This window comes from Anomaloglossus baeobatrachus, chromosome 5 (assembly GCF_048569485.1).
Source record: "Anomaloglossus baeobatrachus isolate aAnoBae1 chromosome 5, aAnoBae1.hap1, whole genome shotgun sequence".
In the NCBI taxonomy this organism is placed as follows: domain Eukaryota; kingdom Metazoa; phylum Chordata; class Amphibia; order Anura; family Aromobatidae; genus Anomaloglossus; species Anomaloglossus baeobatrachus.
In genome coordinates, this window is record NC_134357.1 from 316,896,458 (window position 1) to 316,921,054 (window position 24,597).

General features: G+C 50.4%; 1 protein-coding gene across 1 annotated transcript in view; it reads right to left on the reverse strand.

Moving 5' to 3' along the window:
* Window positions 1–24,597, reverse strand: part of FASN (fatty acid synthase) — a 196,418-nt gene that overhangs the window by 132,549 nt on the left and 39,272 nt on the right. The window contains exons 9-11 of the mRNA XM_075349737.1: window positions 18,876–19,335; window positions 10,771–10,958; window positions 9,568–9,757 (exon numbers count right to left, since the gene is read on the reverse strand). Coding sequence (XP_075205852.1) covers window positions 9,568–9,757; window positions 10,771–10,958; window positions 18,876–19,335 — 838 coding nt within the window. The remainder of the gene's footprint in view (window positions 1–9,567; window positions 9,758–10,770; window positions 10,959–18,875; window positions 19,336–24,597) is intronic.

A 24,597-nucleotide genomic window follows, 5' to 3' on the forward strand; every position in this document is an offset into this window, starting at 1 on the left:
ACCTAATAGGCTGCGGGTTTGTGACTGTGTCATCTGCATGTGAACAGCGCTCTATGCAAGTCACTTGTGTGCAGTTTTATCATCTAGCAGTCACCTCCCCTCCATTCCATGAAGGTGTGTGTGTGATCTGCTTCTCCTGCACCTGTGATGCCTTCACTTAGTGGGGGTTTAGCTGTATCCTGCTAGAGCATCAGTTTTTGGCCAGGGCGATGTACACACTGCAGCCCAACTTGCTGTGAGTAATGCAGTATTTATAGCCAAAACCAGGAGTGGGTGATAAATACAGAAGCGGTGCTCGTGTGCCTATTGTACTTTTCCTCTAAGATCATGTGTACACATTGAGTATTTTGTGAGTTTTTTACCTCAGTATTTGTAAACCAAAACCAGGAGCGGGTAAAAAATACAGAAGTGGTGCCCGTGTTTCTAGTATAGGTTAGAGTCACAATGCGTATCGCTTCTAGTGTGAGAGCATCAGATGCAACATACTAATGACCCTTGGCTCAGGCTCTGCTGCAAGCGTGAGCTGAGTGTCATGCGACTGTGGTCCGTTCCTGAGATCGGATCACAGCTCCGGAGGATAGGGAGGGATTCATCTCCCTGTCTCCTCCATTGTGAGCCTGTGCGTATATCGCACTGCACTTGGATAATATCTGAGTGCAGTCAGATGTTTCTCTCGCATCCATAGACTTGTATGGGTGTGAGTGATACAGCTCTCGTAGACAATTCCAGCATGCTTTTATTTTCTCCTCAGTCTACTTTGGGATGAGGAAAAACTTGCAGGTGTGAGCTGCAGCTTGTCTTACATGGGGCTGAGAGCAGTACAAGATTTTTTTGGCATTCCACTCATGCAAGTCATTCGCAAGTGTGACTCTGCCCTTAGGCTATGTGCCCACGGGACTGTGTACCCACGGATTTTGCCACGGTAAACCTGCGGATTTATCTGGATTTTCTAGATAAATCCACAGGTTTTAGCAAGTACAGACACTCCCCATGTTATCCTCTGGGACATGAGGAGTGCTGTGTCCATGCTGTGGTATGTGCGGCTGCGGAATATGCTGCGGATGTCCCGCAGCCGCACGTAACTGGATGTCAATTATTCCTGCGGAAATATCTGCGTTGCTGTTATGAACGCAGTGATTTGGGTGCTAAACTTTTGACCCAAATCCGTGCGTTCATAAAAGCAGCATGTCAATTATTTCTGCGTTCTGGATGCAGCTCCCACTCTGTCTATGGTGGGGGCAGCATCCCAAGTGCATGTAATCGGATTTTTTTATCAAAAAATCTACATTCATTATGCAGTCTTTCTGCAGCGATTTGACACGCACATGTGCTGTCAAATCGCTGCAGAATATTCTGCAGTTACGTGCGCATGAGCCCTATAAATGCTTATGTGATTTCCAACTGAGGATTTTCCTCATCTTATTTAAATCTATGGGGAAAATCGACAAATAAAACACACATGTGCCACAAGAGAAATTGCCATGTTGTGGATTTGGAGACACACACCACAGATCAGTTTACAAAGCGCAAAAAGAAAAGTACAGTGGGCATGAGACTTCTGTAAAGACACTGTGGTTCATGCACAGTCAAAATATGCAACATCAGAAAAGCACCCAATACTCATTGTGGGAACTTGGCCTTAAAGGTCTCATGTTTTACACCGACTGATTTAGACGAGTAGTCAAAGTCTTTTGTCACTGACCGGGATCTGCTACTGTAATAGTCATGATTTTCGTGATTTTTTAAAGGGCAAATAAAGTGTTTGTGAAAAGGTCGGTTTTGTCCAGCTCAATCCAAAACTAAACATTACCTTTTTATTTTAGTGCAATTTATATCCAATATTTTTACAAATTACTATACCGGCCAAAAAATGGATTATGATTAGGGATGATTGAATACCTCAAATATTCGGCTTCGGCAATATTTTCCGAATACCTCGCCGCTATTCGACGATTCGTGAATATTCGACGTGCAATGTAAAATTATGAGAAACCCAAATAACGACTATTCAGAACTATTCGGGCTTCCCATAGACTTACATTGCGCATCGAATATTCGCATAGCAGCGAGCTATTTGGAAAATATTCGCGAAGCCGAATATTTGAGGTATTCGATCATCTCTAATTATGATCATACTTAACCCCTTAACGACCGCAGGCAGTAATATTACGTCCTAGCGGTCATAGTGTTAATCCCCGCGGACTGCTTCAAGCAGCCTGCGGCAATCAGCGCACATCTCAGCTGATTTATACAGCTGACATGTGTGCCTGCTAGGCACGAGTGGAATCGCTATACGTCCATGCCTTTTAACCCCTTAAATGGCGCTGTCAAGATGACACAGCGCTATATTAACGGCGATTGCGGTAGATCCGTACTCACAGGCCGATACCGGAAGTCACGTGGTGTGATCATGTTGATCTGGTGGTTGTCATGGTAGCACAGGGTCATGTGATGACTCCTATGCTCACATGACTCAGGTCCTGTAAGAAACAGCTGAGTGCTGCTTGTTACAAGAGATGATCATTTCTCCCAGTCTGAGCGGTGCTGCTCTGATCAGGAGAAATGAATGAGCGATCAGACTGCTGGTCGTTATAGTTCCCTAGAGAACCTAGTAAAATTTAAAAAAGTTTAAAAAAAGTTTTAAAAAATAATAAAACCTAAAAGTTTAAATTACCCCCCTTGAAAATAAAAGGGTTAAAAAAAATTAAAAATATATACACATTTGGTATCGCCACATTCAGAAACGCCCCAGCTATGAAAATATAAACTCAATTAATCTGATCGGTAAACGGCGTAGTGTCAAAAAACTTCCAAACACCAAAATTATGTTTTTTGGTCGTTACAAATTTTGCGCTAAATGCAATAACAGGCGATCAAAAAGTAGCATCTGCGCAAAAATGGTAAAGTTCAAACGTCAGCTCGAGACGCAAAAAATAAGCTGTTACTGAGCCATAGATCCTGAAAAATGAGAACACTATGGGCTGCGGAAAATGACGCAAAACGTACGCCACTTTTTTCGGACAAACTTCAGATTTTTTTTAACCCCTTAGATAAAAGTAAATCTATACATGTTTGGTGTCCACGAACTCGCACCGACCTCAGGAATCACACTGACACTTCAGTTTTACCATATAGGGAACACAGTGAATAAAATATCTCAAAAACAATAGTGCAATCACACTTTTTTTGCAATTTTTCCGCATTTGGAACTTTTTTTGCCATTTTGTAGAACACTATATGGTACAACTGATGGTTTCATAGAAAAGTACAGCTCATTCCACAAAAAACGGCCCTTACATAGCCATATTTACTGAAAATAAAAAAGTTACGTCTCTCGGAAGAACAATGGCGAAAAAAAAAGCGGAAAGCGCAAAATCGTCCGGTCGTGAAGAAGTTAATTTTGCATTGAGCTGCAGAAAACTGAGCCTATTTCAAGTACTTATCTGATAGCAAAGGTGACCTCTAAGGTTCTTCAGATCTAACTAAAGAAAGTAGATGATGCTGGTATTTTCTATCTACATACTCCTTAAATACAATGTTCCTCCAGTGATTTGGCCCATCAAAGAGCAAATTGATAGGGATTATTGAAACTGGATTATTTTGAGTGAGACAATGGCTAGACATTTAAGTCAATTCATACTGTACAGAAAAAAAGAAGGGAATTTTGTTTACTTACCGTAAATTCCTTTTCTTCTAGCTCCAATTGGGAGACCCAGACAATTGGGTGTATAGCTACTGCCTCCGGAGGCCACACAAAGTATTACACTTAAAAGTGTAAACCCCTCCCCTCTGCCTATACACTCTCCCGTGCATCACGGGCTCCTCAGTTTTGGTGCAAAAGCAGGAAGGAGGAAACTTATAAATTGGTCTAAGGTAAATTCAATCCGAAGGATGTTCGGAGAACTGAAACCATGACCAAGAACAGTTCAATCTGAACATGTGTACACAAAAGAACAAACAGCCCGAAGGGAACAGGGGCTCCCAATTGGAGCTAGAAGAAAAGGAATTTACGGTAAGTAAACAAAATTCCCTTCTTCTTTGTCGCTCCATTGGGAGACCCAGACAATTGGGACGTCCAAAAGCAGTCCCTGGGTGGGTAAAAGAATACCTCGGTAAAAGAGCCGTAAAACGGCTCCTTCCTACAGGTGGGCAACCGCCGCCTGAAGGACTCGCCTACCTAAGATGGCATCTGCCGAGCGTAGGTATGCACTAGATAGTGCTCCGTGAAGCGTGCAGACTCAACCAGGTAGTCGCCTGACACACCTGCTGAGCCGTAGCCTGGTGCAGCAACTCCCAGGACGCACCCACGGCTCTGGGAGAATGGGCCTTCAGCCTTGAAGGAACCGGAAGCCCAGCAGAACGGTAGGATTCAAGAATTGGTTCCTTGATCCACCGAGCCAAGTTGACTTGGGAGCTTGCGACCCTTTACTCTGGCCAGCGACAAGGACAAAGAGCGCATCCGAGCGGCGCAGGAGCGCCGTACGAGAAATGTAGAGTCTGAGTGCTCTCACCAGACCTAACAAGTGCAAATCCTTTTCACGTTGGTGAACCGGATGAGAACAAAAGGAAGGTAAGAAGGTATCCTGATTGAGATGAACAGAGGATACCACCTTCGGGAGAAATTCCAGAACCGAGCGCAGAACCAGCTTGTCCTGGTGAAACACCAGGAAGGGGGACTTGCATGACAGCGCTGCTATGTCAGATACTCTGCGGAGTGACGTGACTGCACCAGGAAGACCACCTTCTGCGAAAGGCGTGAAAGAGAATATCCCTCATTGGCTCGAAGGGTGGTTTCTGAAGAGCCGGTATCACCCTGTTCCGATCCCAGGGTTCTAGCCGACGCTTGTAAGGAGGGACTATGTGGCAAACCCCCTGCAGGAACGTGCGTACCTGAGGGAGTTTGGCTAGACGCTTTTGAAAAAAACACAGAAAGCGCCGAAACTTGTCCCTTAAGGGAACCGAGAGACAACCCCCTTTTCCATTCCGGATTGAAGGAAGGACAGAAAGTGGGCAAGGCGAATGGCCAGAGAGTAAAACTCTGATCAGAGCACCAGGATAAGAAGATCTTCCACGTCCTGTGGTAGATCTTGGCGGACGTTGGTTTCCTGGCCTGTCTCATAGTGGCAATGACCTCTTGAGATAACCCTGAAGACGCTAGGATCCGGGACACAATGGCCACGCAGTCAGGTTGAGGGCCGCCGAATTCAGATGGAAAAAACGGCCCTTGAGACAGCAAGTCTGGCCGGTCTAGTAGTGTCCACGGTTGGCCTACCGTGAGATGCCACAGATCCGGGTACCACGACCTCCTCGGCCAGTCTGGAGCGACGAGGATGGCGCGGTGGCTGTCGGATCTGATCCTGCGTAACACTCTGGGCAGCGGTGCCAGAGGAGGAATACGTGAGGCAGGGAAACTGCGACCAATCCTGCACTAATGCGTCTGCCGCCAGAGCTCTGTGATCTTGAGAACGTGCCATGAATGCCGTGACTTTGTTGTTGTGCCGGGACGCCAATAGGTCGACGTCCGGCTTCCCCCAGCGGCAACAAATCTCTTGAAACACGTCCGGTCGAAGAGACCATTCCCCTGCGTCCATGCCCTGGCGACTGAGAAAGTCTGCTTCCCAGTTTTCTACGCTCGGGATGTGAACTGCGGAGATGGTGAAGGCTGTGGCTTCCACCCACAGCAGAATCCGCCGGACCTGCTGGAAGGCTTACCGACTGCTTGTGCCGCCTTGGTGGTTGATGTATGCCACCGCCTTGGCGTTGTCCGACTGAATTCGGATCTGCCTGCCTTCCAGCCATGGCTGGAACGCCTTTAGGGCTAGAACACTGCCCTTATCTCCAGAACATTGATCTGGAGGGAAGACTCTGCTGAGTCCATGTACCCTGAGCCCTGTGGCGGAGGAAGACTCCCTGACAGACTCGCGTCCGCCGTGACCACAGGCCAGGATGTGGGCAGGAAGGACTTTTTCCTTTGACAAGAGTGGGAAGAAGCCACCACTGAAGGGAGGCCATGGCTGCCCGAGAAGGAGCAACGTCCTTGTCGAGGGACGTCGATTTGCTGTCCCATTTGCGGAGAAAGTCCCATTAAAGTGGGCGCAGATGAATCAGCGCAAACGGAGCTGCCTCTATTGCTGCCATCAACTTCTCTAGGAAGTGCATGAGGCGCCTCAAAGGGTGTGACTGGGCTCGAAGGAATGATTGCACCCCTGTCTGTAGTGAACGCTGTTTGTCCAGCGGAAGCTTCACTATCGCTGAGAGAGTATGGAACTCCATGCCGAGATATGTCAGTGATTGGGCCGGTGTCAATTTTGACTTTAGGAAAAATTGATAAACCACCCGAATCTCTGGAGAGTCTCTAGAGCCATGTTCAGGCTGTGCTGGCATGCCACCCGAGAGGGGGCCTTGACCAGCAGATTGCCTGAGAGAGTAGGACCACTACCACAGTTGTCATGACCTTGGTGAAGGCCCGTAGGGCTGTCACCAGGCCGAAAGTTAGTGCCACGAACTGAAGGTGTTCGTTCCCTATGTCGAAGCGCAGGAAGTGCTGATATCCTGATACAATCGGCACGTGGAGATAAGCATCCCTGATGTCGATTGATGCTAGGAAGCCTCCTTGGGCCATCAAAGGCGATGGCAAGCGGAGAGATTCCATCCGGAACCGTCAGGTTCTCTGTCCGTTGAGCAGTGTGAAGTCCAGAACGGGGCGGGGTGATCCGTCCTATCTGGTACCACGAACAAGCTGGAGTAAAAAGCCGCGACTACGTTCTTGAAGGGGAACGAGGATCGCAACTCCTCCTGCCTTCGGAGCGTTCACCGCCTGGAAACGTGCATCGGCTCGCTCGGGGGACGGAGATGCTGTGAAGCAACGAGTCGGAGGACGAGAACTGAGCTCTATTCTGTGACCGTAAGACAGAATGTCTCCTACATCGGTCTTGGACATGTGGGGACCACTCCCCTGACCTGGACCGCCATGCAGAAAAGGTTCTCTGTGCCCGGCGGAGGATGAAAATACCCTCGCCTGAGACGTCAAAGACGCTAATTGCGGAGCACAGGATGACCGCATTGATCTGAGACAGAGCAGCTGAGATAGCCTGGAGTGCCCACCCCTGCAAAGGCCGGGGCAACGGACGCGCCTATGGCTTCATAGATGGATCCCATTAGGAGTGCTATCTGTCTGTCCGTGGCATTCTTGAGCGTGGACCCGCCAGCCACTGCTACTACTGATCTAGCCGCCAGTCCAGAGACTGGAGGGCACCTTATGACACTGAGCCGAAACCTTAACAACGTCAGAGAGGAAGGGACAACGTGCGTTATAAGGCGTTCAGTAAAACGCTTGTCCGGGAAGGTGTGCTTCTGGACAGTATCTGTGCATTAGCTGGACTGGGACTGCGGTTCGTGCTGGAGTTTACCACGTAATAACTAGAGGCCACCCCTGGAACACGCTTCGTCGCAGACCGATAGAGGCCTGGGGCGATCCCGCAGTGCCCGGGCCTGTGTAAGGGGCCGGTCTGGACTGCAAACTCCTAGTCTCTTAGCCGACCATTTGTCCATAGCCTGAGACATGGATAGTGAAAATGACCCAGAGAGTTTCTCAGCAAAGCTGTAACTCTGTCCCTGCCGCCTGGACAGGGAACGCCGGCGAAGTTTTCATCATGCAAACTCTGTCGCTGTCATCTGTGCAGTGCCCGTAATATAGGCGCACAAGAGGTTAAAATAAGCCAGTGTCTTGGCACCCTTACTCTTTAAGAGCAGACAACAGCCTGTCGTCCCCAGAGTAATCAGTGAGGGTATACAGCCAAAAACAAATAATGCTGCCGAACAGTGAAATCATATACCATATAAATAAACACATATATATATATATATATATACACTGCGGCACCAAGGGGGGGACAACACCCTAGGAAGACCACCTTTGAAAAACTGGTGCCCCCCAGTGCTCAGTGAGGGGGAAGGAGGATAGCAACGTATGCTCCAGCCCTCCCTACGTTATGATGCAGGGCTCTGTCTGCGGGAATCCGGTGGTCTATAGTGATCAGTGAGGGGGGGCGGAGGACAGCGAGGTGTGCTCCAGCCCTCACTGTCGGCAACATACCGACCATCCCGCCCTTCTCCCTGACTGGCAGGCTCAGGGGTGGGAGTTTAACACACTAGGCCGCAAAAACCGGGGACTAAAGTAAAAACCGCGGCCGGCAAACAGGCACGGTCGGCGCGGTAGTCCCGGACAAAAAATGCACACCGCAGTCGCAGCTGCGTCTGAGGCCAAGGTGCTTCATGCACCGTGCCAACGGGGACACAGAGTACCTGTAGCTGCAGGGTGTCCCTGACGATACTCCGTCTCCTGTCCGGCAGGGGCTGCGGATGTGGCTTGTAGCCATCAGATTCTCTGCCCCGGGTCTCCCTCAGCTGCAGCCAGAAGTTGCTGAAAAACATGGCTGACGGCGTTCTCTGAGGAGGAGGGAGGCGTGGGCGTAGTCACAAAAAAGTGCGGGAATCTGGTGCCTCAGCGTGGGTAGGGAGGGGGGCGGAGGACAGCTCAATGTACAACAGCCCTCACTGTCGGCGTCATACCGACCGTCCCGCCCTTTTCCCTGACTGGCAGGTCTGGGGGCGGGAGAATCCCATACTAGGCCGCCCTCAGTGCTGACTTCTCGTACAGCGTCCCGCCCTTCCCCTGACTGGCAGGCCTGGGGGCGGGAAAAGAGTGAGACTAGGCCGCAAAAGCCGGGGACTAAAGTTATAAGCGCGGCCGGCGTATAAGCCCGGTCGGCGCGGTAGTCCCCGGCGCACTAACAGTCCCAGCCGCGCCGCAGTGTAAAAATGGCAGCGGCGGTCAGCGCGGTAGTCCCCATAAACTAACACACCCAGCCACGCTGCAGTGTGTGATGGCACAAGCGCGGTCAGCGCTGCGGTCCCCGGCGCACTAACACACCCAGCAATGCTGGAGTGTTTCTGTGCGCGGTCCCCACGGGGACACAGAGTACCTTAAAGTAGCAGGGCCTTGTCCCTGACGATACTCGGCTCCTTATCCAGCAGAGTCCCCAGGAGCTGTGGATGGAGCACGGTCTCAGTGCCTGGAGACCGATTAGGATCCCACTTCACCCAGAGCCCTAAAGGGGATGGGGAAGGAAAACAGCATGTGGGCTCCAGCCTCCGTACCCGCAATGGATACCTCAACCTTAACAACACCGCCGACAAGAGTGGGGTGAGAAGGGAGCATGCTGGGGGCCCTGTTATGGGCCCTCTTTTCTTCCATCCGACATAGTCAGCAGCTGCTGCTGACTAAGCTGTGGAGCTATGCGTGCATGTCTGCCTCCTTCGCACAAAGCATGAAAACTGAGGAGCCCGTGATGCACGGGAGGGTGTATAGCAGAGGGGAGGGGTTTACACTTTTAAGTGTAATACTTTGTGTGGCCTCCGGAGGCAGTAGCTATACACCCAATTGTCTGGGTCTCCCAATGGAGCGACAAAGAAAGCAGGAATGATTTGAGTCATAAACTATTCAAGCAGTAATCTAAAAGACCAAAAAAATCAGGAAAGTGATCCACAAGGTGATGTGTAACTAACCTACTGCAGCCATTCCACCAGGGGGAAGTTTGGCCTCTTTGATGCTCCGTCCCCTCCAGTAAGCAGCAAGTATAGCTTCTGACTGGCTAAGTGAATTATCTGCATACCCACAAGCTAACTCTCCGACTGAGTGTCCAACAATACCATCTGGTTCCAGTTTCATAGCTTTCAGCATGTCAATCTGAGCAATCTGAAAAGAAGAATGAGACCTCAGTTATCGATGAAAAGACATGCATCACACTGATCTAAGTGGAATAGGTGTATATATATATATACACGCACACACACACGCACACACACACGCACACTCGCACACACGCACGCACACACACACACGCACACACACACGCACACTCGCACGCACACACACGCACGCACTCACACACACGCACACACGCACACACACACACACACACGCACACACGCACACACGCACACACGCACACACACACACGCGCACACAGATGCACACACACACACGCACACACACGCACACACGCACACACGCACACACGCACACACACACACGCGCACACAGATGCACACACACACACGCACACACACGCACACACGCACACACACGCACACACACACGCACACACACAACTTCTTTTAGAGTCTGGATGGAGAGTGGTGGTCAACTTGCCTCTTCAGAATACCTCATAAGTGTTCGATTGGGTTTAGATTAGGAGACATACTTGGCGTCTGAATCACTTTAACCCTGTTCTTCAGAATTGCTTTAAATGTGTGTTTTGGATCATTGTCATGTTGGAAAAGAGCACGTCTACCAAGTGCATGGAGTGATGGTAGCATCTTCTCTATCAATATGTTACATTGTAGGCACTATGCATTTCTCTAAATGTATTTTTCTAAATGCATGGTGCCTACAGTGAAACATGCTGCTGTCAATGTCCTTATGTGGGGCTGCATGAGGCCATGGGAGATACATTTCACTCATGGTATCATGATGAATTGAAAGATGTACAGCTTTATATTAAAGGGAAGATGGCACCAACACTCGGTGCCCTTAGTAGACGTGCATGAGACAAGTTAAGCATCAGTCTCCATCCAGTATCCAGGCTCTAAAACAGATCGTTCTTGAAGAATGGAAAAATATATATGTTAAAATATTGCCAACTTGCTCATTCTCTACCACGAAGACTTGCTGCTGTCTGTAAATCTCAGCATTTTGTAATGACCTACCTGAATGGCAGCAAGTCCAACAAACGCATGGACAGTATCCTCGAATGTGCTATCATCAGCATAGAGCAAGAGTTCTGAGACTTTCAATCCGGTTCCCTTTAGTGCTTCATCAGATCGTAAAATGGACTCATGGAATATATCTAAGTTCATTAGGCTGTGGCCCATTCCTTTCCACTGGGTTCCCATTCCTGTGTATCACATAAAACATGGGTCATCTCAGGAACAGGACAAGTAATATGGTGCCCAATGCAGGAACATAACAATGTCCCCCTACTGTCAGTCCTAAAGTTCAACAAAATAGGTGTGTGACGGGGGAAAATTATAGGAAAACTGTCAGCAGGGTTTTACTATGTAATCTGAGAGCTGCATGATGTAGGCCCCGATTCCAGTGATGTAGCTCTTACTGGACTGCTTGGTGCAGATTTAACTTAATAGAATCCCTGTTTACTCTGCTGTAAATGAAGCAGTGATCAGAATGCTCAGCTATCTATAACTCTGCCCACACCACTGATTGACAGCTTCATGTTTACAAAGTTCATTGTCAGCAGGCTGCCAATAAGTGGTGGGCGGGATTACAGAGTTTAGCGTGACTGGCTTGCAGGCGACACCTAGTCCGGCAGTGATAATTTCCTGCTGCTAAAATGGTGATTTTATTGAAACTACAGCAAGTTTCTGAGCAAGATACACATCCCTGGAATCAGGCACTCTCTCCCTACATTATGCAGCTCACGGATTAAACAGCATAAGCCTACTAACAGATTCCCGTTAATTCATTGCAGTCAGTCACCTTCTGATTCTCCATCAATCTCTCCCTATTTCCCTTCACTCAAATCTCCTTTTCGGCCATAAATGTGAGGCTGTATGTATCTTTGAAAGGGTCTTCATGTTCTGTAGCTCCTCAAAAAGAAATGTAAAGGGAGGTTGAATTAAATTAAATAATAAATGCCCCCTAGAGTCTTAAGGCCCCGTCACACGCTACGATATATCTAACAATCTGTCGTCGGGGTCACGTCGTTAGTGACGCACATTTGGCATCGTTAGACATATTGTAGCGTGTGACATCTACGAACGACTGTGAACGAGCAAAAGAAGGGAATTTTGTTACTTACCGTAAATTCCTTTTCTTCTAGCTCCTATTGGGAGACCCAGACGATTGGGTGTATAGTACTGCCTCCGGAGGCCACACAAAGCATTACACTAAAAAGTGTAAGGCCCCTCCCCTTCTGGCTATACACCCCCAGTGGGATCACTGGCTCACCAGTTTTAGTGCAAAAGCAAGAAGGAGGAAAGCCAATAACTGGTTTAAACAAATTCACTCCGAAGTAACATCGGAGAACTGAAAACCATTCAACATGAACAACATGTGTACCCGAAAAACAACCAAAAATCCCGAAGGACAACAGGGCGGGTGCTGGGTCTCCCAATAGGAGCTAGAAGAAAAGGAATTTACGGTAAGTAACAAAATTCCCTTCTTCTTCGGCGCTCCATTGGGAGACCCAGACGATTGGGACGTCCAAAAGCTGTCCCTGGGTGGGTAAAGAAATACCTCATGTTAGAGCTGTAAAACAGCCCTTCCCTACAAGGAGGCAACCGCCGCCTGCAGGACTCTTCCACCTAAGCTGGCATCCGCCCAAGCGCAGGTATGCACCTGACAATGCTTGGTGAAAGTGTGCAGACTCGACCAGGCAGCTGCCTGGCACACCTGCTGAGCCGTAGCCTGGTGCCGTAATGCCTAGGGCGCACCCACGGCTCTGGTAAAATGGGCTTTCAGCCCTGATGGAACCGGAAGCCCAGCAGAACAGTAGGCTTCAAGAATTGGTTCCTTGATCCATCGAGCCAGGGTGGATTTGGAAGCCTGCGACTTTTTACGCTGATTAGCGACAAGCACAGAGAGTGCATCCGAGCGGCGCAGAGGCGCCGTGCGGGAAATGTAGATTCTGAGTGCTCTCACCAGATCCAACAAATGCAAATCCATTTCATATCGATGAAATGGATGAGGCAAAAGGAAGGTAAGGAGATATCCTGATTGAGATGAAAGGGGGATACCACCTTAGGGAGAACTCCGGAATCGGGCGCAGCACTGCCTTGCCTTGGTGAAACACCAGGAAGGAAGCTTTTGGATGACAGCGCTGCTAGCTCGGACACTCTCCTAAGAGACGTGACCGCTACCAGAAAGGCCTCTTTCTGGGAAAGTCGAGAGAGTGAAACATCTCTCAGAGGCTCGAAGGGCGGCTTCTGGAGAGCAATTAGTACCCTGTCCAGATCCCATGGGTCCAACGGCCGTTTGTACAGAGGGACAATGTGACAAACCTCCTGCAGGAACGTGTGTACCTGAGGAAGTGGTGCTAGGCGCTTCTGAAGAATACAGATAGCGCTGAGACTTGTCCTTTGAGGGAGCCGAGTGACAACCTTTTTCCAAACCAGATTGCAGGAAGGAAGGAAAAGTAGGGAATGCAAATGGGCAGGGAGACACTCCCTGAGCAGAGCATTAAGAGAAGAATATCCTCCACATCCTGTGGTAGATCTTGGCAGACGTCGGTTTTCTAGTCTGTCTCATGGTGGCAATGACGTCCTGAGATAATCCTGAAGACGCTAGGATTCAGGACTCAAAGGCCATACCGTCAGGTTCAGGGCCGTAGAATTCAGATGGAAAAAACGGCCCTTGGGACAGTAAGTCTGGCCGGGCTGGTAGTGCCCACGGTTGGCAGACCGTGAGATGCCACAGATCCGGGGACTACGCCCTCCTCGGCCAGTCTGTGGCGATGAGGATGGCGCGGCGGCAAACGGACCTGATGTTGCGTAGCCCTCTGGGCAGCAGTGTCAGAGGGGGAAACACATAGGTAGCTGGAACTGCGACCAAACCTGAACTAAGGCGTCTGCCGCTAGAGCTCTTTGATCGTGATACCGCGCCATGAAAATCGGAACCTTGTTGTTGTGCCGAGACGCTATTAGGTCGACGTTCAGCATCCCCCAGCGTTGACAGATTTCCTGAAAACCGTCCGGGTGAAGATACCCTTCCCCTGCGTCCATACCCTGGCAACTGAGGAAGTCTGCTTCCCAGTTTTCTGCGCCCGGGATGTGAACTGCGGATATGGTGGATGCTCTGTCTTCCACCCCCATCAGACTCCGCCGGACTTCCTGGGAGGCTTGCCGACTGCGTGTTCCGCCTTGGTGGTAGATGTATGCCACCGCTGTGGAGTTGTCCGACTGAATTCGGATGTGTGTGCTTTCCAGCCACGGCTGGAAGGCTTGCAGGGCAAGATACACTGCTCAGATTTCCAGCACATTGATTTGAAGGATGGACTCCTCTGAAGAGAGTCCTTGACCGTCTGAGAAGGGGGACGTTCCTTCTAGGGACGTCGACTTCCCATCCCATTGGCAAAGAATGCCACATTGGAGTGGACGCAGATGAAACTGCGCGAAAGTGACTGCCTCTGCATGAGTCGTGTTAAGGGGTGTGACTGGCCATGAAGGAGAGACTGCACCCCCGTCTGTAGTGAACGTGTCCAGCGGAAGCTTCACTATCGCTGAGGGAGCGTGACACTCCATGCCCAGATATGTCAGCGATTGGGTCGGTGTCAGATTTAACCTTGAGAAGATGATGATCCACCCGAAACTCTGGAGAGTCTCCAGCGCTACGCTCAGGCTGTGTTGGCATGCCTCTTGAGAGGGTGCCTTGACCAGTCGACCGTCCAAGGAAGGATCACCGAGTGACCCTGAGAGTGCAGGACTGCTCCCACTGCTGCCCTGAACTTGGTGAAAACCCGTAGGGCTGTCGCCAGACCGAAGGGCAGGGTTACGAACTGAAGATGCTCGTCTTCAATAACGAAACGTAGCAAACGTTGGTGCTCTGGAGCAATCGGCACGTGGAGATAAGCATCCTGTGTCTATTGATGCTAGGAAATCTCCTTGAGACATTGAGGCAATGACGGAGCGGAGGGATGCCATCCGGAACCGCCTGGCCTTCACGTGCTTGTTGAGCAGTTTTAGGTCCCCCACAATCAGATTGGAGGAAAAACCGTGTCTTGTTCCTGAAGAGGAACAGGAATTACCACTCCTTCTGCCTGCAGAAGAGCATCGGCTCGGTGGGTAGGTGGGGAAGTTCTGAAGAATCGAGCCGGAGGCCGAGAACAGAACTCTATCCTGTACACGTGAGACACAATGTCTCTCACCCACCGGTCTGTGACCTGTGGCAGCTAAATGTCGCCAAGGCGAGAGAGTCTGCCACCAACCGCGGATGCGGAGAGAGAGAGCTTAAAGTCATGAGGAGACCGCCTTGGAAGCGGTTCCTCTGGCTGCCTTCCTTGGGCGTGATTGAGCCCGCCTGGAATCTGAGCCCCTCTGAGCCTTTTGAGCCCTTTTGGACTAGGACAATTTGGACCTGCCCGAGCCTGGGAAGGACCGAAACCTCGACTGTCTCTCTCGGACAGCATTAATAGGGTAAGTCGCAATGCAGACATTGCGAGGATAAGGACGCTACCTGCGGCACAGATGTACCTGTGCTCAAGACTAGCTGCGCAAGACCAGCTGACATAGCTTAGAGTGCCCATACGGCTGCGAATGCCGGAGCAACCGACACGCCGATAGCTTCATAGACAGATTTCAACCAGAGGTCCATCTGTCTGTCAATGGCATCTTTAAGTGAAGTCCCATCTCCACTGCAACTAAGGATCTAGCCGCAAGCCTGGAGATTGGGGGATCCACCTTTGGACCCTGGGTCCAGCGCCTGACCACGTCAGGGGGAAAGGGATAACATGTATCCTTAATACATTTGGAGGAACGCTTATCTGGTAAGCGTGGTGATTCTGCACTGCTTCTCTGAAGTCAGCGTGGCCAGAAAAGTACTCAATGTACGCTTGAGATACTGAAATGGGATTTCTCCTGCTGGGAAGCTGACTCCTCCACTGAAGGAGCTGGGGGAGAGATATCCAACATGCCATTGCTGGACGCTATAAGATCAGTCACCATGGCGTCACCATCCGGTGTATCCGGATTGAGAGCGGTGTCAGGATCAAAGTCCTGATCAGCTACGTCTGCCTCATCATACAGAGAGTCCTCTGCTGCGACCCTGACTAGTGATGAGGCCGAGTGCCGCTCCCAGCGAGCTCGCTTAGGCTGTCTGGGACTGTCGTCCGTGTCAGAGCCTTCACCCTGGAATGCCTGGGACCCCCCCGGAGCACTGATTTTGTTCCAAATGAGGGTGGCCAGGGAGCAATGATCAAGATTGCCCATGGCCTGTCTGGACTGCAAGTCACTATCCCATGACAATCTATCAGCCGAAACTGCAACACCGTCCCTGTCCATGGACAGGGTTCACAGGTGGTTCCTTTGGCCACCTCTAGTAGAGACCCCGGCTGACCAAGTGCTACAGGGGAGCATTGCACACATCGGGGGTCAGTGGAACCTGCCGGTGGAACAGTATCACATGCAGTAAAAGCAGCATAGAAAGCCTGTGTTGCTTTTTTGCTGCTGTAGTCTAGCCATCTAGGAGCATATAGCCGAGAATAGCGACCGCACAGTGCAATGTATAGCATACAAGCATAAAGTACAAATGAGCACTTCAGCACATGCAATATGAGCAGCTTAGAAAGCCTGTGCCTTAGCACCTTTGCTTTTTTGCTGCTGTAGTCTAGCCATCTAGAATATCGCCAAGAATAGCGACCGTACAGTGCAATGTATAGCATACAAGCATAAGTACAAATGAACACTTCAGCACATGCAATACAAGCAGCCTAGAAAAACTGTGCCTTAGCACCTTTGCTTTTTTTTGCTGCTGTAGTCTAGCCATTCTAGGAGAATATAGCCAAGAATAGCGACCGTACAGTGCAGTGTATAGCATACAAGCATAAGTACAAATGAACACTTCAGCACATGCAATACAAGCAGCATAGAAAGCCTGTGCTTTTAGCACCCTTGCTTTTTTGCTGCTGTTGTCTCGCCATCTAAGAGGGCATATAGCCAAAAATAGCGACCTACAGTGCAGTGTAAGCATAAAATACAAATGGACACAACGGTATTTAGTGGGGTCAGCACTTCAGGTGCTGCTTACTGCCCGCCTATAGGCGGGTGTGTGGTCGCCAGAGTCCTGTGACTGGCTGCCAGCTCGGACTGCAGGAATGGCTGCCGGCGTCCTTCTCCAGCTCGTGTGACGAGGGGCGGGCCGTGGGCGTGCCCCAGGCAAGAGCGGGAAACCGGCGTCCCACTGTGTCCAGTGAAGGGGGCTGGAGAATGCAAAGCAGACTCCAGCCCTCGGCGCTGACTTTCTGTACAGCGTCCCGCCTCTCCCCTGATTGGCAGGGCTGGGGGCGGGAACGAAACGAAAACTAGGCCGCAAAGCCGGGGACTCGAGTAATAAGCGCGGCCGTCCTATGTGCACGGCCAGCGCGGAGTCCCCGGCGCACCACAAGTCCCAGCCGCGCCACAGTGTAAAAACACCTAGCAGCGGCCGGCGCGGCAGTTCCCAATACATAAATTCACACAGCAAAGCTGCCGTGAATAATAGCACGAGCGCTCCGCGCTGTTGTCCCCGGCGCACTAGCACTCCCAGCAATGCTGGTGTGTGTGTGCGCGATGTGTACGGGGACACAGAGTACCTTAATGTAGCAGGGCCCTGTCCCTGACGATACTCAGCTCCATATCCAGCAGGTTCTCTGGGTCTGTGGATGGAGCCCGGTCTCAGTGCCTGGAGACCTGTAAGATCCCACTTCACCCAGAGCCCTGAGGGGGGATGGGGAAGGAAAACAGCATGTGGGCTCCAGCCTCCGTACCCGCAATGGGTACCTCAACCTTAACAAACACCCGACAAAAGTGGGGTGAGAAGGGAGCATGCTGGGGGCCCCATATGGGCCCACTTTTCTTCCATCCGACATAGTCAGCAGCTGCTGCTGACTAAAAACAGTGGAGCTATGCGTGGATGTCTGACCTCCTTCGCACAAAGCAGAAAACTGGTGAGCCAGTGATCCCACTGGGGGTGTATAGCCAGAAGGGGAGGGGCCTTACACTTTTTAGTGTAATGCTTTGTGTGGCCTCCGGAGGCAGTACTATACACCCAATCGTCTGGGTCTCCCAATGGAGCGCCGAAGAAATACTCACCTTATCGTTGCTCGTTGACACGTCATTCATTTTCAAAATGTCGTTCCTCCTTCTGCACGCCGGTGGTTTGTCGTTCCCGAGGCAGCACACATCGCTCCGTGTGACACCTCTTGAACGCCCAACACAGCTTACCTGCGTCCCGCCGGCAATGAGGAAGGAAGGGGGTGGGCGGGATGTTACGTCCTGCTCATCTCCGCCCCTCTGCTTCTATTGGCCGGCCGCTGTGTGACGTCACTGTGACGCCAAACGACCCTCCCCCTTCAGGAAGAGGATGTTCACCGCCCACAGCGACGTCGTGCGGGAGGTAAGTACGTGTGACAGGGGTAAACGACTTTGTTCACCACGGGCAACTAATTGCCTGTGATGCACAAACGACGGGGGAAGGTGTGATCGCTCATGCGATAGCACGACATATCGGCGCGTTTGACGGCACCTTTAGACTGTGGCATACGCCACCTAGCCCTGGAATGGGCTGTCCATGAGACTGACATATAGGGCGGGGTCACACTAGTGTATAGCATCTGATGATTCTCTCATGACAGAACTACACTATGCAAATGACACTTGGTGAGCCGAATGTCATTCTACTGTGCTCCAATTCCCTCACGTGCAAGAATCTGATCACAGGTGCGGAGTATATGGAGAGCTTAATTTCTCCATCTTCTCTACTGCCTGTCTCTGCGTAAATATTGGACTGCATTCAGATGTCATCTGAGTGCAGTCCGATTGGGTCCAATTTATGGAGGCACTCACTGAACGCTGCAAGTGTTTTCTCATACCGAATTGCCTTGTGGAAAAAAAAATTGCATATCTGCACTGCCACATAGTATAACACTGGGCTCAGTGCTATCCAATAAAAACCAGATAGCACTGGGTCATGTTATATGCTCTTTTGTGCATACCCTTCGTCAAAATGAAATTTTAGTCAGAACAGGGATCAACAATTATTCCTACAAACCATTCCTGGAAAATTGGCCTTATAGCAGAGATTAAAGTTGGTTTTCAATTCTTACCTGAACAAATGTACCACAGAGGTCTGCCCGATGCCTGTGTCTGCTGGATTTCCTTCACGTCACTTTCTGTCCCCACAAGTGTGTACCCCCGGTATGGCATGGCTGAAGAGGGAATTCCAGAGATGTTGTTCAGCAAATTCACAAAAGTGGCGTCAGAGGCAAGTTTTCGACTTTTCTCTATTAGATCCTCAACGGCCTCTTGTGTCCTTCCGCATATCTGAACCAGGCGAGGAAGAGGAAGGGAGTACGAACTGGAGGTTGTTTTCTGGGTTGGTTTCAAGATCACATGCACATTGGAGCCACCAAATCCAAAAGAGTTGATGCCAACAATACCACCCTTGACAGGGATGGGTTCAGTCACCACTTGGATTCTTCCATCATGCAAAGCAGGAATATCTTGGTTTGGATTATTGTAATGAAGATTTGGGGCCCACAAGCCATGTTCAAGAGAAAGAATGACCTATGGTGGCATAAAATTGAAATGGTAAGTTGTAAACCTTAGAATGAAGCAACTCTGCAATATATATATACACAGGATGGACCATTTATATGGATACATCTAAATAAAATGGGAATGGTTGGTGATATCAACTTCCTGTTTGTGGCTTATTAGTATATGGGAGGGGGAAACTTTTCAAGATGGGTGGTGACCATGGCAGCCATTTTGAAGTTGGCTATTTTGGATCCCACTTTATTGTTTCAAATGGTAAGAGGGTCATGTAACACATCAAACATATTGAGAATTTCCCAAGAAAAACAATGGTGTCCTTGGTTTTTACGTAACATTATTCGTTCATTAGTTATTTACAATGTTATGACCACTTTTAAAATGTGTTCAAAGTACTGCTTATTGTGTTGGATTGGATGCAACCCTCTTCTCCCACTCTTGACAACTGATAGCAACACTGCAGAAGAAATGCTAGCACATGCTTCCAGTATCCGTTGTTTCAGATGCTGCACATCTTGTATCTTCACAGCATAGACAATTGCCTTCAGATGACCCCAAACATAAAAGTCTAAGGAGGTCAGATCGGGAGACCTTGGTGGCAATTCAACTGTCTATCCTGTGTTGCAACCTTTCAGCAATGTTTCTCTGCTGTCCACATCCAAGGAGATTAGCTACAGTGCTATGGGTTGTAAACCTTTTGATTATTTGGTGCACTGTGGACAAAGGAACATCAAAATCTCTGGAGACGGACTTGTAACCCTGAGATTGTGGCTATTTTTCAACAGTTTTGGTTCTCAAGTCCTCAAACAGTTCTCTTCTTCTCTTTCTGTTCCACATGGTTAGTGTGGCACACACAAACACGCAATGCAAAGATTGACTCAACTTTTCCCCTTTTTATCTGGGTTTAGGTGTGATTTTCATATTGCCCACACCTGTTACTTGCCACAGGTGAATTTAAATGAGCATCACATGCTTGAAACAATGTTGTTTACCCACAATTTTGGAAAGATGCTAACAATTTTGTCAGGCCCATTTTTGGAGTTTTGTGTGACATTACATCCAATTTGCCTTTTTTTTCTCTGTGGTTTGTTTTTTGTGTGTGTTTTCAAAATTTTCTTTTTTACTTAATACTTCCAATCTATTAGGAGTATTAGGAGGAATCTGTTCGATAGGGGTCACCCTTTTTTTATGTGTGTGTTGAGAGAGATTTAAGCTTGCACAAATACTTGTCTCTTCATGTAATCCTGCCCAACTCAAACTGATGCAGTTTTGAATGCAAAGGTTGGTAACACCAAATATTGATTTGATTCAGATTTATCTTTTTGGTTTCTTCACTTTTTATTTTGTTAATGTATATAAATAAACTTTCTTTTTCGCTCCTAATTGGGAGACCCAGACAGTGGTGTATAGCTACTGCCCTCTGGAGGCCGCACAAAGAACTACACTTAAAAGTGTAAGGCCCCTCCCCTTCTGGCTATACACCCTCCCGTAGGAGTACAGATTCCTCAGTTTTAGCTTTGTGCGCAAGGAGGTCAGACACGCACGCATAGCTCCATCGTTTTTAGTCAGCAGCAGCTGCTGACTATGTCGGATGGAAGAAAAGAGGGCCCATAAACAGGGCTCCCAGCATGCTCCCTTCTCACCCCACTGTATGTCGGAGGTGTTTGTAAGGTTGAGGTACCCATTGCGGGTACGGCGGCAGGAGCCCACATGCTGATTCCTTCCCCATCCCTTTTTACAGGGCCCTGGGTGAAGTGGGATTTACTGGTCTCCAGGCACTGAGACCGGGCTCCATCTACAGCCCCTGGAGAAGATGCTGGATGGAGCGGAGTACATCAGGGACATGGCCCTGCATCCTCAAGGTACTCTGTGTCCCCGTGCAGGCGCTCACACCGCAGCATGCTGGGTGTTGTAGTGCGCCGGGGGACATCAGCGCTACGGCGCTTGTGCCATGGCCTCATTCAGCTTAGCTGAAGCAGGCACACTTCCAGGAATCGGTCGCGCCGGCCGCTGGGACTGCGGCGCGGCTGGCACTTGTAGTGCGCCGGGGACTTCAGCGCGGCCCGCGCTTTTACGGCGGCCGCGCTGATAACTCGAGTCCCCGGCTTTTGCGGCCTGATTCCGTTCGTTCCCGCCCCCGGACCTGCCAGTCAGGAGAGGGGCGGGACGCTGGCCACATCTAGAAATCGGTCATGCCGGCCGCTGGGACTGCGGCGCGGCTGGCACTTGTGGTGCGCCGGGGACTTCAGCGCGGCCCGCGCTTTTACGGCGGCCGCGCTGATAACTCGAGTCCCCGGCTTTTGCGGCCTGCTCCCGTTCGTTCCCGCCCCCAGACCTGCCAGTCAGGAGAGGGGCGGGACGCTGGCCAGTGCATCAGCGCTGAGGGCTGGAGTCGTTTTTACATACTCCAGCCCTCACAATCGGCACAGAGGGGACACTGTTTCCCGCACTTTTGTTTGGGAACTCCCACGGACCGCCCCTCTCCACAGACGCCGGCAGCCATTCCTGCTGACACGCTGAGCTGCAGAGGGGAGCCGGGGAGACCCAGACAAGAAATTCTTCGCCTCTTACCCGCTATTCAGCGGGCGGTAAGCAGCCCTCAGGGCTCACCCCCTCTTGTGCCAGTAGTATTCTTAGTATTTTGTTGCTACAAATACTTGGTATTACATAGCGCTGGTCGCCCTTTGGCTATAGACTCTCTCACATTCAGAGAGCCAGCAGCATGTCGTCCGCAAAACGCAAGGGTGCCAAAGCACAGACATTATATGCTTCCTGCACCGCATGTGGGACTTTTCTACCGGCAGGCTCCACGGACCCCCATTGTGTGCAGTGCTCGGCCCCTGCGGCGCTTGCACAGCCGGGGCCTCTGCTGGACGTGACCCAGGGTGTACCACCTGTGAATGCTGTCCAGGTGACAGGCACTGAGTTTGCAGCTTTTGCTGACAGAATGTCTCTCACTATGTCACAAATTCTTGACACATTGCGAGCTAGGCCTGTACTTCAGGCCACGGACACTGTGCAATCATTGCCCCCTGGTCCCCCTCAGCTCCAAGCTCCGGGACGGGCATATACACCTCAGGGTGAAGACTCTGACTCGGACGATGGCCCCGGGCAGCCTAAGCGGGCTCGCTATGACGGGCCTTCACATTCATCTCAATGGTCAGGATCCCAGCGAGATGAATCTATGGGTGATGAGGCGGACGTAACTGATCAGGATTCTGATCCTGGAACCGCTCTCAATCTAGATACACCAGATGGTGACGCCATAGTTAATGATCTTATATTTAACATCAATAAGATGTTAAATATTTCCCCACCAGCTCCTCTTGTGGAGGAGTCAGCTTCGCAGCACGAGAGAATCCATTTCAGATACCCTAAGCGTACTTTAAGCACTTTTCTGGACCACGCTGACTTTAGAGACGCAATCCAGAAACCCCACGCTTATCCTGAAAGGCGTTTTCCTAAACGGCTTAAAGATACACGCTATCCTTTTCCCCCTGAGGTGGTCAAGGGTTGGACCCAGTGTCCAAAAGTGGATCCTCCAATTTCCAGGCTTGCAGCTAGATCCTTGGTTGCAGTGGAAGATGGAGCGGCACTTAAAGATGCCACTGACAGGCAGATGGAGCTCTGGCTGAAATCCATCTATGAAGCGATTGGAGCGTCATTAGCGCCTTCTTTTGCAGCCGTATGGGCACTCCAAGCTATCTCAGCCGGGCTTGCGCGAGTTGACTCCGTCACACGTGCATTTGCCCCGCAGGTAGCACCATTGACCTCGCAAATGGCGGCATTCGCGTCGTACGCGATTAATGCTGTTCTTGACGCTACAAGCCGCACGGCAGTGGCGTCAGCCAACTCCGTTGTTTTGCGTAGGGCCCTGTGGTTGAGACATTGGAAAGCAGATTCTCATTCCAAGAAGTGCTTAACCAATTTGCCTTTTTCTCGTGACCGATTGTTTGGAGAGCGTTTGGATGAAATCATCAAACACTCCAAGGGTAAGGACTCATCCTTACCGCAACACAGACAAAACAGACCCCAACAGAGGAAGGGTCAGTCTGGTTATCGGTCCTTTCGAGGACCGGGCAGGTCCCAATTCGCATCGTCAAAAAAGACTCAAAAAGACCAGAGACGCTCAGATTCTTGGAGGTCTCGGTCACGCCCAAAAAGGGCAGCCGGAGGAACCGTTGCCAAAACGGCGTCCTCCTGACTTGAGGTCTCCGATTCCCACACCCGCGGTCGGTGGGAGGCTTTCCCACTTTGGCGACATCTGGCTGTCACACGTCAAAGACCGTTGGGTGAGGGATATTCTGTCTCACGGGTACAGGATAGAGTTCAGTTCTCGTCCGCCAACTCGTTTCTTCAGAACTTCTCCCCCACCAGACCGAGCCGATGCTCTGTTGCAGGCGGTGGCCGCTCTAAAAGCGGAAGGAGTGGTGACCTCCGTCCCTCTTCAGGAACAAGGTCACGGTTTTTACTCCAATCTGTTTGTGGTCCCAAAAAAGGACGGATCATATCGGCCCGTCCTGGATCTAAAGTTGCTCAACAGACACGTAGAAGTCAGGAGGTTCCGGATGGAATCCCTACGCTCCGTCATAGCCTCAATGTCTCAAGGAGATTTTCTAGCATCAATAGATATCAAAGATGCGTATCTCCACGTGCCGATCGCACCAGAGCATCAGCGTTTCCTACGCTTCGTCATACACGACGAACACCTGCAGTTCGTAGCGTTACCTTTCGGTCTGGCAACAGCCCCCCGGGTCTTCACCAAGGTCATGGCAGCAGTAGTAGCTGTACTGCACTCGCAGGGTCACTCGGTCATCCCGTATCTAGACGACCTGCTTATAAAGGCACCCTCTCAAGAGGCATGCCAACACAGTCTGAAGGTGGCACTAGACACTCTCCAGAGTTTCGGGTGGATTATCAACTTTCCAAAGTCTCATCTAACCCCGACCCAATCTCTGACTTATCTTGGCATGGAGTTTCATACTCTCTCAGCGATAGTGAAGCTTCCACTGGACAAGCAGTGCTCGCTGCGGACTGGAGTGCAATCTCTCCTTCAGAGTCAGTCGCACTCACTGAGGCGCCTCATGCATTTCCTAGGAAAGATGGTAGCAGCAATGGAGGCAGTCCCGTTCGCGCAGTTTCATCTGCGCCCTCTACAATGGGACATTCTACGCCAATGGGACGGGAAATCGACGTCCCTCGACAGGACTGTCTCCCTCTCTCAGACTGCCAAGGACTCTCTGCGTTGGTGGCTTCTCCCCACCTCATTGTCAC